The sequence below is a fragment of the Miniopterus schreibersii genome, assembly GCF_964146895.1.
Source record: "Miniopterus schreibersii genome assembly, chromosome: 17".
NCBI classification, from domain to species: Eukaryota; Metazoa; Chordata; class Mammalia; order Chiroptera; family Miniopteridae; genus Miniopterus; species Miniopterus schreibersii.
Genome location: NC_138117.1, coordinates 5567790 through 5586145, shown reverse-complemented (window position 1 = coordinate 5586145; position 18356 = coordinate 5567790). Strand labels below are relative to the sequence as shown.

Sequence of the window (18356 nt, the reverse complement as noted above, 5' to 3'; positions counted from 1 at the left end):
TAAAAACTGCTCACTTGCCCTGGCTGGTTTGGCCCAGTGGTTAGAGAGTTGGCCTGTGGCCTAAAAGGTCCTAAGTTTGATTCCAGCCGAGGGCACCTACCTTGGTTGCAGGCTCCGGCCCCAGTCGGGTGCCTATTGATGTGTCTCTCACATTGATGTTTCTCTCTCTCTCACCCCCTCCCTTCCACTCTCTCTGAAAAGCAATGGGAAAAATATCCTTGGGTGGGGGTTAAAAAAATAATAAAACTCTGCTCATTCAGATACTGTAAAAATTTTAAGATATCTAAATATGTAAGAAAGTAAACCAACATTTCTTAACCTTTTTCGAATTACAGATGTTTCTGAAAATTTGATGAAAGCTATAGCTTCTTCTTCCCAGAAAAAAATACACATGTGTATATATGCACGTGGAAATTTGTTTACAATTTCACAGAGTTTATGGACTCTCTGAGGTCTGCCTGCGGACCCACTAGGAGTCCATGAACTCTGGGTTCAGAACCTCTGCAATAAAACCACACTTAGCTTTGGCAAGATGGAAAACTTACCATTATAAAGTATGACTGTTTAAGCTTTCGTTCTTTAGGGACATGTATCTAAAAGGAATGACTTTTTTTCTTTTTATAAATCTCCCTAAAAAACTTTGGCTCAGTTATCCCTCCTGTTTAGCCTTAAAATGAGGACCAATTTCCTTTGGGTCAAACCCCAAACTCTTAGTGTCTTGACTTTCTAAATGCTTGACAACTATAGACACTTTAATGAAATCCAAATGGGTGAAATTCAACACTTCATTCTGATGCTCTTTACAGATGTTCTTAATAAGTACACCGAAGAAGTCCTTAGAAGCCTAGCTTCACACGTCAGCCAGGGGAAGAAAGAACTCATTGGAAAATGAAGATAGTAAGTCATTCCGGAGAGTTCCTGTACCAGTCAACATCAAGCACTTACAGCATAAACCTATAATCAGCTTTGGAGGGAAATATAAGTGCACAGGGATGAAGTTTGCTGATAGACTCCTGGGTAGCAATAATGTCAGACCATATTACAGTCTGATGTTGAATATTTAAATTCTGCTCAGGATAACTTTCCCCATAAGAGCTTTATTTCCGTGGCAATTTTTTAATGAATACAGGAAAAAGAAGCTGAAACAATTACCGTTGGCTATCGTGATATTAAAACAATTTTAATAGGCAGAAATGAAGACAATGACTTGAATAGAAATGTTATGAATGCTAGAATTTTATAAGTGGAATGGATGTCATAACACCGTCTAGGTAGATTAGGTCACTATAATTATTCTGTTCTTTGCTCCCTGTACTTGCCAACAGTGGATAAAAGCTCACCTGAAATCTGTCTTCAAAGCTCTGAAGAGAATAGCTACAGTCTGGGAAATTATTTCCGTGAACATTCTTTGAGACCATCTGGAGAGAAGGGCTTGCACACTTAGACGGACACAAAAGGTTATATTAAGCATTTTTACCAATGAATTTACAACTTGGAGTGTAAAAAAATACTCAGTGTGTCTGACAAGATATTAGTGTTATCGCCCTTTTTCTTACAATTTTCGAAATACTCTAGTAGTATTGCTTGGCGGGAGTGTGTGGAAGGGAAGCGCGTGGACCTGGAAGGTAAGATCAGAAGGGACGGCACTGAGCTTTTGCACTAGATTAGTCAGGGCGGAATCCTGATGCAGACCTTTCACTCTTATTTCCTACAGGGCCCGGGGCAGCTCACCTCGTCCCACGGCTACTCCCCCGGCCATCTCTTTCTCCGCCCGTGCAATGAGGGTGACGCTGACTTACCTGATAAGGAAGTTGTGTAAATTTAAAGTCATGTTCAAAGTATGCCAATAATTTAAAGCTCATTTAGTTACGTTTTAGTGTTTGATACATTCGTACCTCTGGCTTTGTATCTTAAATTGGAGATGGCTACAGAACAACTAAGCCACTGTCAGTGTGTTTGTGTCTAACACCATCAGCAAGTGGAGTACACTGAGCTAGGGAGTGACCAGGGGAAAACAGACTTTTGTGGGAAGGTAGGGAGGGAAGGCAAGTTTCTAGAACTGGCTTGCACCTTGAGAAAAATCAGTTAATTTTTCTGCACCTCAATTTCCTCATCCTCAGCTGGAATGAAGTCCCCTGGGTGGCCCTTATTAATATCTGTTTTTGTGTATATATACACATTTACTTTTTAAATTTGGCCTCCTTCCAGTAGAATGCAAGCTCCAGGATAGTAGAGACCTTGTGTCTCTGGCACACCAGTGTGTCTCTAGCATCACAGAGCAGCTGCCCTTTAAATATCCAGTATTCAAAGGTTCCTACAGTCCCTCTCAGCTCTAAAATCATTCCTTAAAAAAAAGTTTGTTATAAAAAGTTTCAAGCTTATAGAAACTATGGAGACATAGAATAAACACCCCTACACGCATCACTCAGTATCATCAAGTCTTAACAATTGCTATATTTGTTTCATATTTTTAAAAAGAAATAAAATATAATAAGTACTTTTGATGTCCCCCTCAATGTGCACCAGCCCCTAATTTCTTTCCTTTTTCTCCCCAAAGGTAATTACTCTCCAGAATTTGGTGTTTATTATTTTAAGAACACTTTATACTTTTACTGCATTGATACAAACTATGTAGTATGTCTTCAGACTTTACATGAATTATATCTATTTATCATTCTGCAACCTGCCTTTTTTTTTTTACACACTATGTACTTGAGATTAATCTATGCTGGTACGTGTCCTGCTAACCCATCTTAACTACTATATGGTATTCCATTATGTGAATATCCATGATTTATTTATCCATTCTCCTGTTAGGGGATATTTATGGTCTTTTGAGTTGTTTTCGACTATGAATGATATTTCAGACAGTGTTCTTGCCCATGTCTCTTTCTGCAGATGTGCTTGAGTTTCTCTAGTGGAACTGCTGGGTTGAAGGGATCTACATCTTCAACTTCACTAGTTTAGGCCACAATATCTGACCTCTTGCCTATATTTCTATGGAGATAGTTGGTCAAGTTATTTCCTTTTTTCTTTTTTGCTTTTGACCTGGGCAGGAAAGGAAGTATTAATCAAGTGGACAAGAACATCATCTTTCCATTTCTAATCTTTTCTATCCCTAAACAGATAGAAATGGGGCTGAATCCTTATAGACAATGAGAAGATTCATATAAAATAAGGAGCTCTCAGATGGATCTAGATCAGAACCACATAAAAAACATGGCCACGTCCTGTCATCACATTGTGATATTTACAACACAGCACTGTCACTCTCTGATATTGCAAAACACGGTGCCACATGGCAAATATTGCAGAGGCCTGTGACTACGGCCCTCTGAGAGTTTATGACTATGACCCAGTTCACAAGTGAAATAATTTTTAGGACAGAGAAGCACTGACCTTTTAGACCACAGCAAAATAATGCGAAATGTTAAATTCTGGTCAATAATACCAATGGGACTGGTGTTTTAAACCAGTCTTTAAATAGGCAAAATAGCTATTAGTTTAATTTGATGTTCCAAATTCTAGATCTTGTGCAATCCATTTAGCTTGAGTTCCAAATGATCTGTTTGGAAAGGGAGGCTATGGGAAAAGCTTCTCAGTCTCAGTCTCTGCAATTAAATAGCTCCTATGCTTCAACAGATATTTCCTCATTCAATACATATTAAAATTTGTATTATCTACTTAATGAAGTTTCTTTGTCCTAGACTGATTTTCGTGTTTAGGTAAAAGATGTAGGGCATAAACAGTACGGTTTCACTGGGAAGTTTACCTTGGTAAAAAGACAGGAGCTATTACATTCTGTCTCGTCAATGATCCATAGATAATGGGTCACCAGGGGATTTAAGAACTGTATCTTTCAGTTCTTGCCAGGGAGGTATATCAGTGTGCATTGATGTGAACCATAATATGACACACCTTGAAGAATCCTCAGAAGCCTCAGGCACTCTCTGGGCTGCCATCAGGAAGGCAGGGAACTTAAAGGTTGTCAGTTAAAGATATGGATTTTGTACATAAGTTCAGAATGACTTTCTAATTTCTTCATGTTCAATTCTTTTTAACATCTTTAAAATTGAATTTTATTTTTCCTTTCAAATTTTTAATTGTTTGTTTTAAAACTAAAGCCAGATCAGGAAAATAAAGTGTGACGTGAATAGGACAACTTGATAATTGCCCAAATGTTACCTTTTGCAAATGTTTTTATTTCATTAAAATTCATTTATTAGTCACTGCAGTGTTACTGTTACTTACAATGTATGTATTTTTTCTTCATGTTTTATTCTAATGAAAATAATGAATCCTCCAGTTTAAAAGTCCTTAGAGTTTTGTTTTCTTCCCCATTACCTTAGGAGAAGATCTACTTATACTGACATGAAAAAGTAGAAATAGACCCAATATATATTGTTTTATTGTTAAGTAGGGGTGGAGGGGGTGGAAAGCAAGTGGTAAAAGAGTATTATAGTATGATACTATTTGTGTGTACACTTACACTTGCATTTTCACAGCAAAATGTCTAGAAGGATATACCCAAAATATTAATAGTGGCTACCTCTGGGAAAGAAAATTAAAAGGATTAGTAGTGAGCAAGGGAGAAATAAGAGACTTTTACTTTGTACACTTTTATATTGTTTGCGTTTTTACAATCAGCATGATTGTTATCATCTGAAAAATAATAAAGAAATATATTTACTTTTCAGTTTAAAAGCATTACTTTCAATCCACAGTCTTCTAAAGAGAACCTAAAATTTGAACGGTTCTAGGAAAATAGATGATATGACAGTATACAAGTAGAGATTAATTTGTAAACCCAAACCCACATTTATTTTTCCTGAGCTAAAATTCTTTATGGGAGGGAAGTGATATGACTTCTTTCTTGGTACTTTCTCGTCTTTATGCAGTGAACAATACTTATCTAACAACATATTTATGCTTACCTCAATGAGAACCATAAATCTTACAAGCTAGAGAAGACCTTATTATGTAGTGCAAATTCTCATTTTACAGATGAAAAACTGAGTCCCCGAGAGGTTCAATGTCTGTAAATGATTCCAGAGCTTAAATAAAATTAAATTCTTCTTCTGACTTCTCGCCCATGGCTCTTTCCATCGCAAAATGGCCTCCTGCTCCGAAATGTTAATGTGATAATAACATGAATAATAATAAAAATGTTATTTAGCTCTGATCTTAAAGCAAGCATACACCCACAACTCCATGCTTAAAGCGTTACTCAGAGCAAATCAATGTCCTGCAGAGAGAAGCTGAAGGAGCAAGTCACTTGGTGATGATGCTTCAGTTTATAAATTGAAGAGAAAATGAGTTTTACCTCTCTGATTTTCTCATCTGACTCAATTATTACATTCCCTTTCTTCTTCTGCAGAACACAAACAAACAAAAAAAACAAACAAAGCCAAAGATGTTTATCATTGTGAAAAGGAAAAATGAAATTTGGGGACAGCCACGATGGGAAATAGAAGTCGATGGAGAGACCGGGGAAGAGCCGTGAGAACCGCGCAGAGGAAAGTGACGGCGCCAAGGACAGTGGGCAGGTAAGGAAAGGAAAGTGGGCTGCGACCTGTTTTATGTTGATGGCGGTGGGCACCTAGCACATGGCTGATGGATGAGATAAAGGGAATGACGGTGCCAAAGGCTAAAGCAGACCTTCCCAGCCTCTACCTGAAGTGTTTGCTTTTTTTTCTGAGTCTTTATCTCCAGAAAGTCCAACTCACCCAGTGGAGCAGGCAGGACCCAGACACAAGCTCCCTGGATAATTCTCACGGTCCCACCTGGAGGAACACTGAGCTAGACTCACTGAAGCTCCTGGAAGGGACAGAAAGGGTCAGGACACAGAAACCTAGAGAAGAGAAAAGATGGGAAAAGGAGACTTGACTAGACCCCGGGAGGAAGGAAGGGAAGGGTGTAACTACGTCAAAGGGCTGCCTTGGAGGGAGTGCGAGGGGGCGCGGGGAAGGGACCAGGCCGCTCGGAGGCCGCAAAGCAAGAGGAGACCCAAAAATACTGAGCAAATTAAGGTTTCATCTCGGGTTTTTAAAATAATGTTTCCGACTCTTTCCCCTTTATAAAAGTAGCACATAGTCCTTGTGGAAGAGTGAACAATGAGAAATGTGCCCTTAATTTGTTACTCATGAGTCGCTGCTATGAATATTTCGGTATATTTTCTGCTAGTCTTTGTTTCCGGTCAGTTTCTGTGCAGGTTTTATTTGTTTACCTAGTTTGGATAATACCTTATATGCCATTCGGCATCCTTCTTTTGTAATCACATAGCGTCTCCTAACATAAGGTTATTAATGGAAGCTTCATTTTTAACATCTGCTTAATATTAGCAACAATCAGTCCTCCACTCTTCCCTGCTCACAGACTCGGGTGTTTTTAGGCAGCCAAGGGCTCCTGGGAGGGCTGGCTCCGTTTCCGGGCGTAGAAGGTGAATTTTATTTAGTCTTAGTCAATCACGGTCTCACTCTAGCCCCCTTGTCAGTGATGGGCTGAGGCAGGAGCAAGTGAATTAATCCTGGCCAAGAGAATATGAGGGCAAGTGTACAGGTCGGATTTATGGAGCTTCCTAGCTCTCAAAGAGTGATACAAGAAAGAGATAACCCTTTTTCCTGCCTATGGAATGCGTGTGAGAAGGAAACACTAGAGCTGATAGTTGGAGCTTTTGCAGCCACTTTGTGTCCATGAAGGAAGCAAATATACACAGTAAAGATGAAGAGAAAAATAAGAAGAACTGGGCTTTGGATGATCTTGTCAGTCCGATTAATTACACATCCCTGGACCCTACCTTGAGACTGCTTTTTATGGGAGAAAATAAATTCCCTATTGTTTAAGCCACTTTTAGTCAGGCTGTCTACTGTTTCTTGCAGTAGAAAGAATCCTAAGAGATATGGCATTGTAATTTACCTTAAAGATTTCCTCTTGTAGTATATTTGTGTTACTTACAGTTTTCCACCATCAGTTTTTGTCTTGAATAGTTTCAAGAAAAAAGTTACATAACTTAGATAATAATGTAATTTATGTTGGGTAGTGAAGGGGTGGGGGGGGTGGGGGGGTGGACCAATAAGCAATAAAGAAAAGAAACAGGAATAAACATGAACTATCTTAGGTCATCACAGCTGAATCATTCTGAATCTCCACTCCCTTTATTGCTCATTGCTGTCAGCAGAGGTGCTTATCAGTCGCAATTTACATCTCAGAAGGAAAAATTGGGAAATAACAGTCTCAATAGAACACGCAAATAAAGATAAACACAAATAATCCTCCAAAATACAAAGCCATTCCTGTTTGCAGTGCATTACAAGGTTTCCAATTTTTTATTTCTTCATCTTAATAATTAAAATTACTTTGGTAATAAGAAAGGCAACTATCATGCTGTGGTAATACTTTTCTCATAGTAAAATTTGCTGTAGATTCTACACTGTGTTTAATCCAGATGCATCTAGTCTATCATGTTGACAGTATTAAAGAACTAATGTTTCCCCTGTGTCTTCCAGGGGTAGATTGGCCCCTCCAGGATCAAAACTGGGGCAAGGGTAGCTGATCGAACATGATTTAAGTGAGGAAGTCTGAATGTCTATGCTAGTATCTTACAAATGAACAGTAGAAGAAACTCCCATTAACTGCCTCTGATTTCATCATTAGTTGTATTCAGGCCTACTTATAATTTGAGATTTGAGATTTGTTTACTTTTTAAATATTTAGTTGTCCGAGAGTCAAATTTTGGAAAGGCCTCCTAGCGTAAAAGAGGGTGTGCCTGGGCAAAAGAGCAATTTTAATGACTGCAGTTATAAAGCACTAGTACTACAATGACCTCTATATAAACATTAGCATCAAGAAGTGGATTTCACACACATTCCTAACTTTATATCAACAATTGATTACAATGTAATTCATATTTAGAAATTATTTTTAAAACCCCGCACACAGATTACAAAATGAGATTAAAGTCATAGCTCAATATAATGCTCATAAAGTTCTTCAACACCATGGTTGTGACTTGTGATATTTCCCACTCTGGTCTCTGGCCGGGAGTATTGATTCGGGAGTTGACTATGGTAGAGGTTGTAAGGAAAACAGGCTAATCTAAAAGTCAACTAATGACTCTTCTCTAAGCCAAAAAAAAGAACCCCAAAAAACATACACACAAAAAAGCAGCAGATCAATTTCATAAGATACAAGATATTTTCCCTATGATGTCTCAAAAATTTGTCTCATGTGAGATTCACTTCCTGCATACTTGGACATTCTAAAGAAGACACAAAACTCAGAACTTGGAGAGGAACCCACTCACTCTTCTAAAGTTACCTGAGCCTGGCCAGGCGTTGCTCAGCCTTGAGCATCGACCTAGGATCCAGGAGATCGTGGTTCGATTCCCGGTCAGGGCGCAGGCCAGGGTTGCGGGCTCCATCCCCAGTGGGGGGCGTGCAGGAGGCAGCCGATCAATGACTCTCTCATCATTGATGTTTCTCTCTCTTTCTCTCCCTCTCCCTTCCTCTCTGAACTCAATAAAGATATATTAAAAAATAATAATTAAAAAAAAAGTTCACCTGAGATCATGAAGAATGTAGAAAGAGGCTACTCTGAGCCAGATACTTTCTAAATCTAAATGGACGTTGGATTTTAAGAGTGCCGATTGAGGGTAGCTATAAAACTAAGCCCTATTCCAGATTTTTAAATTATTTAAGTTGTACTGGTAAAAACGTGCCACTAGATATAGAAAGGCAGAAACCGATCATGAAAATCATTGGAACCAAGCAAAGGGCTTGACACATGAAAAGCACACAATAAGCATCTGTTAAATTGATGACTACATAAATAAATTATAAATAAATTAACCTTAAACTGTGCAATAATGTATATATGGAAAGGGGGACTGCCTTCTCCACTTTCTTCTCTGATTTCCCCCATTCACTTCTGATTCCCATTTTTTCAGCTAAAATAAATGAACAGGAACAGTATTCTGGTTATATCTCTATATCTCTGTGACGGAGACTTCAAGGCTATGCCTGAGCTTGATAGTGAGCAAGGGTCATTCTGTGATAATTTGACGGAAGCCTGTGCAATGCAACTGCTGAAGCTTGTCGTCAGTCGGGGCGGGCGGGGCAGTGAGGCTGACTGCATGGAAAAAGCCTGCAGGATTAGGAAAGCTCTAGAGACAGTCAATGTGTAACCCTGCCCCGAAGTATTCAAATCTTCTGTGCCAAGGTGGGCAGGATCCTGAGGGAGCAGGGATAGGGAGGTCACTGAGTTAATACCATACAAACAAAAGAAAACAAACAACAGTTTCGGTCCTCTACATACCACACACACTTGCACCCCACACTGCATCCTTGCCCTCTCTCCTCAGGGAAGCCTTTAGGCCCATCCCACGTTGGGAAATGCATTTGTGTGAGTATTAGACACACAGGCTGGTGAGTGGACACTTTGTTGAAGAGAGTTGACCTCTCATGAGAAGCTGCAGTGACTTCCAGCCAGCTCCCCTGAGAACAGAGTGAGCAGCGAGTCTGGAACAATTTTGCAAAGTCCTTGTCAGTCGAATTGAACAAGGCGCTGGTGAGAAATTTTGAATCCAGTCCTCAAATCTCTACCTACCCTTCTGGAGGATTGTAAGGTACAAACGTGGGATGCGTTGTCTAGTATCACCCTGAACACAAACCATGTCATCTCCACACAAATATACAAATGAAAAAACTCTGAGACTATCTAATTCGCCCCGTTGTTTAGTATTGAAAGTTTGTGAGACTCTACTGGGCCGCTGGGTTACAGGTTCCTCTGATGTTCCCACTTTAAGTTCAATGATTTCCCTTCCAGTCTCTGCATAGACCTGCTGTTAATCTGCATCCAAAGCCCTCCACCCAAATCCTACACTGGGTTGTCATTACACTAGTGTCATATTCCCCAGAAACCATTAGGGAAAAGTTGAAATGCCTCAAGAAGGTGATTACAGATTTGCCGTGAGTTCTATACACAGTCACCTGTACTTCTGGCACCATCCCAGGGACAAAAGGCCAACCAGTGACAGAAACCTAACTCAGTTTGCTTTGCCGAGAAACCCGAAACTTCTGGAAGAAAGGCTCTCCACCCTTGGAGAGAAGCATTTTGTGCAAACACAGCTAAGCAGCTTCTCTTCTCTCCCCGTGTCCTCCAGCTTCTGAAGGCTGTCCTGGAGGAGATCCTCGACCTCTCCCCTAAGGGCAGGGTAAAGTCTGCCTATCGTGCTAAATCAGAGTGTTCAAAGTCTAATGGCAAGAGAAGCTGCCCATCATAAACTTTGACGACAGGTCAAGGACTTCAAAAAAAAAGTGAAATGGGGAGGCGCTCCCCTGCTCTTCCTCAAGACTCTTCCCACCTTGTACTTTTAAGTAGGTCAGTCATCGGACTTGCAAGTCATTCACAATTATTACGTTGCTTTTATCCGAAGGGGTAATACACGAGGAATTAGAATAAACAGAAGGAAATAAAACCTTAGGGGAGTCCGTGTTTAATATCTTTGAAACACAGAAAGACGACACAGTTGTCCAACTCCAAACTGCCACAGTAGGAAACGGGAAGAGCCGCCGTTCCAGTAGGAGGACTGCGAGTCCTATTCTCAAAGCCTGGGGATAAAGTACACCCTTGAGTACCGACTGTTTCGGAGGCAGCCCACTCTTCCAGGATACAGAGGAAAAACAGGAGTTAAACAGCAAGACTCTTTGCAGGAGTGTTGAAACAAACAAGAAAAGGTTTTATTTTGAAAATACAGTCTTTAAAGATAAATTTGGCTTCCATTTTCCATATCTAGGTGCATCCAACAAGATACAAAACCAAACAAAACGAGGAAACCAAGACCCACGACATTATGTACAGAGCTCTAAAATGAGCTGTGAATATCTACAAGAAACTAGCATACGCTGTCTGTGAAGGGATGTACGTGCGTGGCTTTCCTTTCTACAGTTCTCAGTTCTCCAGAAGCTGAGTTAACTCCCTGGAGCTGCAGGTGCAGCTGCAGCGAGGACAGAGCTGGGGTCAGTGAAGGGCCGGGGGTGGGAGCCCCGGGGAGGGGGGAGGCGTGGAGAGGTGTCTGGGGAGGGGGGCGGGGGGGGCACGGGACAGATCCTGGGCTTCTCTAGAAGTCCTGCCGCGGGGTGTGAGTCAGGCTGTGCCTCCGCAGATCACAGTTTCGCCTGAACACTTTGCCGCACTGCTCGCAGCTGTAGGGCTTGATGTCTGTATGGGTGAGAAGGTGAGTTTTCAGATTACTTCTCTGATTAAAGGTTCTTCCACATGTGGGACATTTGTGTGGAGATTCCTGTTCAGATGTGAAGCAAGCAAAGGATTAATCCTTCACACCACCACCGCACCCTTCTCAATAGTTGTCTTATTGGTATCACATAACACACGCACAACAAAAGAGGGGGCCTGCAGGGACAGATCTGCGCCCTTAGTCCCCCAGGCACTGACACACACGCTCAGGCCCACACCGAGGCCAATCCCACTGATAACTGTGTGGTCGCCGCCCTGGGCTCTACGACATGTCATCGCCGTGTCTCGGGCAGGAAAAGGGGGGAAGGAAAAACCCTAATCCTCCCTTAAGGAACGACATTCTCCCGGGTAATAAGTCTCCTCTTTGCTGGGAAATTAAACTATTCCTCAATGTTCTGAAAACTACAAATTATGAGGCCCCTGGGAGAGAGAGCATATGGGATTTCACCGCGCCTCCATTATCAAAATTACCTTTATTTCCTCCCAGACACGAAAGCCTTACATGCAGGGCAGATCGGATGAAAAAAATAATAATTCTCAAATTAGGATTTAGAATAAAGAGAGTGGCCCGTTCTTTAAGGAAATATAAAACTGTTTTATGTTAAATAGGATTCATTTTATGTATTAAAGAAAAAAAACAGCAACAACGCGGAGTGCTGCTTTCCCCGCCTAGAAAACTGATCTAAAGAGAGTCCTTTCCAGAGAAACACTCTGCCACCGAACACCTTTTGTAGAGCAAACAGGATAAAACGGAACCAGCCACTGTTTGTTTTTTTTTTAACAAGAAAACAAGCTTACCTGCATGTGTAAAGTTTTGTGAACTGCTAGAGTTCTAGACTGACAGAATCCTTTCCCACACTCCTGACATTTGAACGGCTTTTCTTTGGAATGAATATACCTGAAAATCAACATAAGGCTTCATTGAAACGGCTTTACCACCACGGTGGGGAGTTTCTTTTTTGACAATTACTGAAACCGAAGCCATAAAAGGACCAAAGAAATAGGATGCCCATTATGTACGTTTTTAGATTGTATTTTTTCCCCTGTGTAATTCTGTTTATGGTTAACCTCAACTAACAGACCCTTGCACACATTCCCTGGACGTGGGTTTTATGCACACTTGACCGCCCTCTCCGGCTCTTCCGGAGCTCTAAGTCCTGCCGAGGGAGTCCTCCTTGGACTCGATGCTTTTGCCTGGGATTTAAACTGGCAAAATCAAGGCCGGGACGGGGCGAGGGGGGCTGACTCTGGCGACTCCCTTACCAGCCCGCAGACCTTAGGTAACAGCAAGTGGCATCGGAAGAGATACCCAATCCCCAGTCCCGGGAAGATTTTACAGGGCGAAAACATTTCTGTTTATAGTAATTTCTCCAACTTGCCACTGCTTAATGCAGAGTTTACCGTCCTGGGTGGAGGTGGGGGACCGGGGGGTAACTGTTTAAATTCAGTGATCTGAAGACCTCCACAAATAAAGTTAAAAGGAAGGTCGTGGTGTGAGGCTCTGGGGTGCACCGCTGCGTGGGGGTTAAGGGGTAGGGAGAGGAGGGAACCCAGTGGGGTGGTCCTAGTGGGTTTCCAGAAATGGTCTCAAGGCTGCCCTTGTGGGGTTTGGGGCGCCTAGGCTTCACCTGCCCCACCCCAAGGGCGACCTGGAGGAAACTGAGAAACCAGTCACAGCCCCGAAAGCCACCCACCGGGTCTGAACTGCCTAAGGGTGGCCGGTGGACGCTGGCCGGGGAGGGCTCTGGGGGCGCACCCTGGTTCAGAGGGCGTTTGGGCGACGCTGGGAATGTCCACGGGGCTGCGGTGTCCTGGACCAGCTCCCCTGCCTCCCGCGCCACCCTCGCGGCTCACCTGTGGTCGCGCAGATGGTCTTGCCTCCGGAAGGCCTTGTGGCAGATGTCGCAGGTGTAGGGCCTCTCGTCCGTGTGGGTCCTCTCGTGGATGAGCAAGTTGTAGGATTTGGTAAAGTGTCTGCCGCAAAACTTGCAGATAAACTCTTTTTTCGTTTTAGAGGGCAGCCTCCCTCGGGAGGGCTTTCTGTCCGGAGTCAATTTACTGAGGCCCGAGATGGGGCTCCCCAGCCCGGGGCTCAGCTTGCTCAGCTCTCCCATCTTCGGGGGGTCCTCTTGCGTGGCGGCCACGGCCAAGTTGGCAAAGTCAAAACGGGGCCGGTCCTTGTGCAGGGCGGGGAGCACGTGGGCGATGGCCCCCTGCTTGGGGTGGAAGAGGTGCGTGGTGAAGGGCAGGGCCTGGAAGGGGAAGCGCGCGTCCACGAGGCCCTGCGCCGCGGCCATCTCGGTGATGGTGGAGCGCGCGATCTCGTGCACGTTGGGGTACCCCAGCGTCCAGTGGTTCATGTGCATGGTCTGCACGGCGCTGAGCCCGTACAGGCCCTGCAGGTGGTCCACGGCGGCGGGGAAGGTGTTCACGGCCTGCAGGAAGGAGTAGTTGGTGAGCTGCAGCGACGGGTGGAGCGGGATGGGCGCCGGCAGGGCCTTGCTCCCCATGGTCGGGGCGGACGGGGGGCGCGGGGAGCCGCCCCTTTCTTCCAGGACTCAGAGGCCGGTGGGTGTGGGGCTCCGGTGAAAACCCAGGGAGACGACGGCGCGCAGAGACACCCTAAAAATGACAGGGAGAGGGAGGGAGCGTCGTGATTGTTATCCAAACCAGCTCGGTCTGAACTTTGGCGCCGGCGCGAGTTGCCACACCTCCCTCCCCAGTCCTCCTTCCCACCCAGGTCCCCCCCGGGGTGGCGAGGGAGCCCCAGCGCCTGCCCCGCGAGTCCGCACTGAGCTCGGCCCAGGCCAGGGCGGGGACGAGGTCCCCTGGCGAGCTGGGCGCCCACAGGAAGGTCAGGCCCCGCGGGGATGGAGCAGAAGACGCAGGTCCCGGGAGAAAGAAAGTGGGGCAGGGGCCCCCAGCAGAGGCAGCGCCCGGCCCAGCCCACCCACCTCACCCTGCCTGGCGAAGCTCAGTCACCCCACAGCCCTGGGTTCCGACGCCCCGCAGGCCCTGGCGGAGCCTCTGCCGCCCGGGTGCCGGGAGCGGCCCGGAGCAGCGCGCGCTCAGGCCCGGTGCGGGGGCTCCTCGCGCTGCGCCCCGCACTCACCCCGGGGTGCTCCGTGCTCTTGGGCCCTGGGGCGCTCCGAGGGGCCCGCTTCGCCCCGCGCTGACCTCGGAGGTTTTCATTTCATTCCTCTGCCTCCGTCCCATTCATCAGCGGTGACGGGCCGCAGGAAAGAAAAGTGACACCTCCGGGGCTGGGTTCGACCGGGAATCGCCTCCTCCTTCCCAGGGGCCGTCCACTCCCAACCCCCCACCAAGATCCCTTCCAGATGGTTCGGCTCCCGGAGAGAGGCTGGGGGTGGGCAGAGAACCTCCCTGAGGCCCGAACCCCTTCTCCCGGGTTGAGCGCCAAGCTCCCGGGAGGCCCGGCGGCTTCCCGACCTGGTACCAGGAGTGGCTCCCACACGGAGGAGACCTCAGGGGTAAAGAAGAGCAGAGCCGGGGCTCCCGGGGGACGGGGGGTGGGCAGGGGAGCAGGGGAGACCCGGCGGCCGGTGCGTGGGGGGCCTGCCGGCCTGTAGGGAGCTGGTTTATCTCCTGGAGACGTGCGCTGCGGGGCTCCTGCCACCTGGACGCCGGGCCGAGGTCTGCGGCCTGGGCCTAAGCGAGGCGCACACGCTCTGCTCTCCCTGCGCGCCCAAAGGCAACACGGAGGTCTGCCTTCGGATCCAAGCTCCCAGAAGCACCTCACCTGCGTTCCGGGGGGGCCTCCCTTCTCCCACTGCCAACCCCCTTACAGCGCCGGGTTCCTCCCGCTCGGCAGCGCTGCACCTCGACTCCGAGGGCGGCTCCCCGGGTGCGGGACTCACGGCCTCCAGCTGCCCCTGGAGACGGGCAGGCCGGCCCGTCTGAGCCATCACCCTTCCCGCCGGCTGCTGACACCCGCAGAAAGGTGGGGGAGTTCGCTCGGCCTTCCCTCCCCACGCACCACGTCTGCGCCTGGATTTTCTTTCTCTCGCGCGTGGCGCTGCCAGCGGCTCTGAGCGCAGACTTAGGGGGCCGCGCTCATGGCACGGCGCTCTGGCAAGGCCCGATCTGGCTGCCTCCTCCAGGCCCACACCTTCCCTCCCTCCTCCTCCGCCTGGAAAGGCTCGGAGACAGGGATTTATTAATGAACCGCTTCTGCTGGGTGGTAGGCGGTCTGGGAGCCCAGGCCCCGAGTTAATGAGAGGTGTGTAACCGTCAGAGGGTCTCCGTCAGCCCATTCAACCGAAACCGTAAACCTCCTTTCGAAATAAACTTTCCCACCACAAATCACGATTCATTTTTGTTCAGTGGCAACTCCTCCAGCCCTCTCCTAGAGAGACTGGAAAAAGGATTCTGCTTAACATCCCCGGTAACCTATCTGATGACTTCCTCTCCCATTAAAATAAATTACACCTTTCCGTATTTCCTTCTTTGTGCATAAGGAGGATTTCCCAGAGATTCCAAATATTATTTTTCCCCTAGCGTCAAAAAGCAGCCTTCTCCATAGAGAGGAAACCAAAATTATTATTTGGGTGTATTCCCAGATTTCTTAGAAATAAATACAGGAGGCAAGCACAACTCCCACCATGTTCTATGTGTGCATGTGTGTGTGTGGGGGGGTGTTGTCCATTGAAGGACTACCACGACTTGTGGTTTCGATTCAAAATACTCGAAGTGAACTCTGCCATACAGGTTACACGTTAGTTCCGCCGGCGGAAAGATGAGTGCCTTCCCTTTTCCCCCAATGGTTCATAACGCAAAAATGAAAGATTCTATTGTAATTCAGCTTCGCGGTGGTACACAAGTGCCTTGTGACAGTGTGTGTTCATTTTAACTTGCAGGGCAAATGGTTCCGTCAGGAAGAGCAGACCCTTGGTGACTTCTGAAACCCTTCTACAAACAGAACCACCCTAAATATCCAGCAAACTTTTTTTTTTTTTTTTTGCCATAAACAATTACGGAGTTTAGATTTCCACTCTCCCGCAGAGTTGCTGGAAATATATGTCAAAAAATATTTAAGTCAATGCAGAGACCTGCAGTACTTTCGTTTTGTCTGGAGTGGAGCATGGAGCTCCCATGCTCTGTCTCAGGCAGTAACAGTTACCGTTTGCTGTCATTTCTCCGCCACACTGTTTAGCACCATTGGCTACTTTTAATTTTGCAAGGAAAGAAATTTAAACCAATGAAAACACATCGCGATTTCAGTGGAGCTGGGGTTGGTTTTCTTTCATCAGTCTTCTTCATAGGAATTCCCAGGCACGGACAGAAGTTTTGCAAAATTTAGCTCACTGGCTGTCAACAAGTGAGGTGTGTACATACTAATTTCAGTCCAGTGGAGCTTTCAAAGCATTGGAGAGAAAATGGTACATGGTAATGGATAAGGAGTCTGGCTCTTAGGTAACAGTGTTACTGCACCGAATTATCTAAAAATAATATACAGTCAGGGGTCATCTGCTAGAACCTGTACACTGGTGTCTGGGAGAACTGACGGATAGATGGATGGGCTGGCCGAATTTCAGCCCAGGCCACAGTGGAATTTTACATAAATCAGACAGCTACCGTCCAAGTGGATCTAAGGAGGTCATTTTAAAAAATAAAATAAAAATGGCCAGGCTGGATCAGGTGAACTGAGAAAAAAAAAAACGGTCGCGAAGTTCCTGCCCCTGTGCAGCGCCTCTGCCTGCCCAAGGAGTTAATTAAATTAAGATGCCTTCCGCGGCAGGGCTCTGCTTCTCTCTGCTCCCTCGCTCCCCCTGCGCGAGTAATTTTCTCGTTCTGCTCGGGACTGCAGTTTGTGTAGCCGAGAAAGTAGCTGTCTGAGGCCCTCTTTTGTTCTCTGCTAACAGGTAGGCAGACAGACGCGGCACTCCCTCCACAAACACCTCTTCTCGCTCCTTCCTACCACCGCCACTCCTTCCCGGGTTGCTATTTCTGGAGAATCCGAGCGATTCCGACCCGGGGGGGGGGGGGGGTGTCGGCCTTCTGTCCCCTCCTCCAGACCTGGATCAAGAGGCCAGCGCAAGGCTGGAGAATTACCTAGGACTGAACTTCCCGTTGGAAACGGGCGAGCTCGACAGGCTCCGTGAGTCCCGGCCCGTCCGCGCTGCGGCGCGCGGCTGCCCTGGGACCCGGGACCCGGCGCGCGGCGGCGGGGTCGGGAACACCCGGGGTAATCGGGCTCGTATCTCAGCGTGCGTGCGCGGATCAGCTTTTATCAGAAGACGCGGGGAATGCTTAGATCAAATGTCCCAAAGCAAAACTAAAAGCAGCACATGAAAGTGAGTGTCGCTGGGTGTTCGCTGGGAGTGGCACGCCTGGGACCCGACAAAGTGAGGAACAATGCCCCGGGACTGCATCCCTATGATCTCTTTCCATAGTTTCTGAACTTGCGGCTCGCCCGGCCCCCCTCCTGCATCCCCGGCACCCTTCCTTTCTCCGGGAGGCTGCAGCCCCTTCCCGGGGCGGACACTCACCTCCCGGGGAAAGGTCCGCCGGGGCAGCGCCGCTCAGACCCGGTCCAGGCAGGGAGGCGCACAGCTTGGAAAGGTCACTGGGTCCACGCCGGGCAAACTTCTCTTTCCGCGCGGAGTCCCGGGAGCCGCCGACATTCTCTGGAGCACCACGGGCCACAAAACACGAGAGCGGATCGTCGCCTTGGCCGGAGCCCGCGGACGCGGAATGCGCGAGGACCCCGGGCGCTGGGCGCGGGCGCTCAGCGCTCGCCCCGCACCGCGCGCCTCCGCGCGTCTCTCGCGGACTCGGGGTTGGGTCGGAGCCCGCGGCGGCGCAGGGCCATCCCCCTCCGGCAGCGAGCGCGCCGAGCTCCGTCCGCGCCCGCGTCCCTCCCTAGGCTGCTCGCGGCCGCGAGTCCGGCGCTTTAGTAGCGGCCCCGCCTCCCCTCCGGGCGGGCGTCCCGCCGCCGCGCGGGGCCCGCGGCTCCCTGGCTCCGCCTCCGCGCCCGGCGCCCGCTAATGGTCCACTCTGTTTACTTGTGTTTGGATAGCAACTGAGTCTTAAAGGCGCAGGTTTGCCCGCCGTTCCCCAGTCGGAGCCGAAGGTGACTCAGT

The 18356-nt window shown here is 47.3% G+C and overlaps 1 protein-coding gene across 2 annotated transcripts; it reads right to left on the bottom strand.

Moving 5' to 3' along the window:
- Window positions 1-10714: 10714 nt before the first annotated feature.
- On the bottom strand, window positions 10715-18142 carry OSR2 (odd-skipped related transciption factor 2). Of its 2 annotated transcripts, none has more exons than XM_081116601.1 (4): window positions 17763-18142; window positions 13108-13875; window positions 12052-12151; window positions 10715-11299 (listed from the first exon to the last, which is right to left on the bottom strand). In XM_081116601.1, exons 2-4 carry the CDS (start codon window positions 13761-13763, stop codon window positions 11117-11119), a joined length of 939 nt encoding a protein of 312 aa, XP_080972727.1. In that variant the 5' UTR covers window positions 13764-13875; window positions 17763-18142; the 3' UTR covers window positions 10715-11116. The 2 variants fall into 2 exon arrangements, with proteins under 2 accessions (XP_080972727.1, XP_080972728.1); XM_081116602.1 differs by having other exon boundaries at window positions 10715-11217.
- Between the last annotated feature and the right edge of the window lie 214 nt (window positions 18143-18356).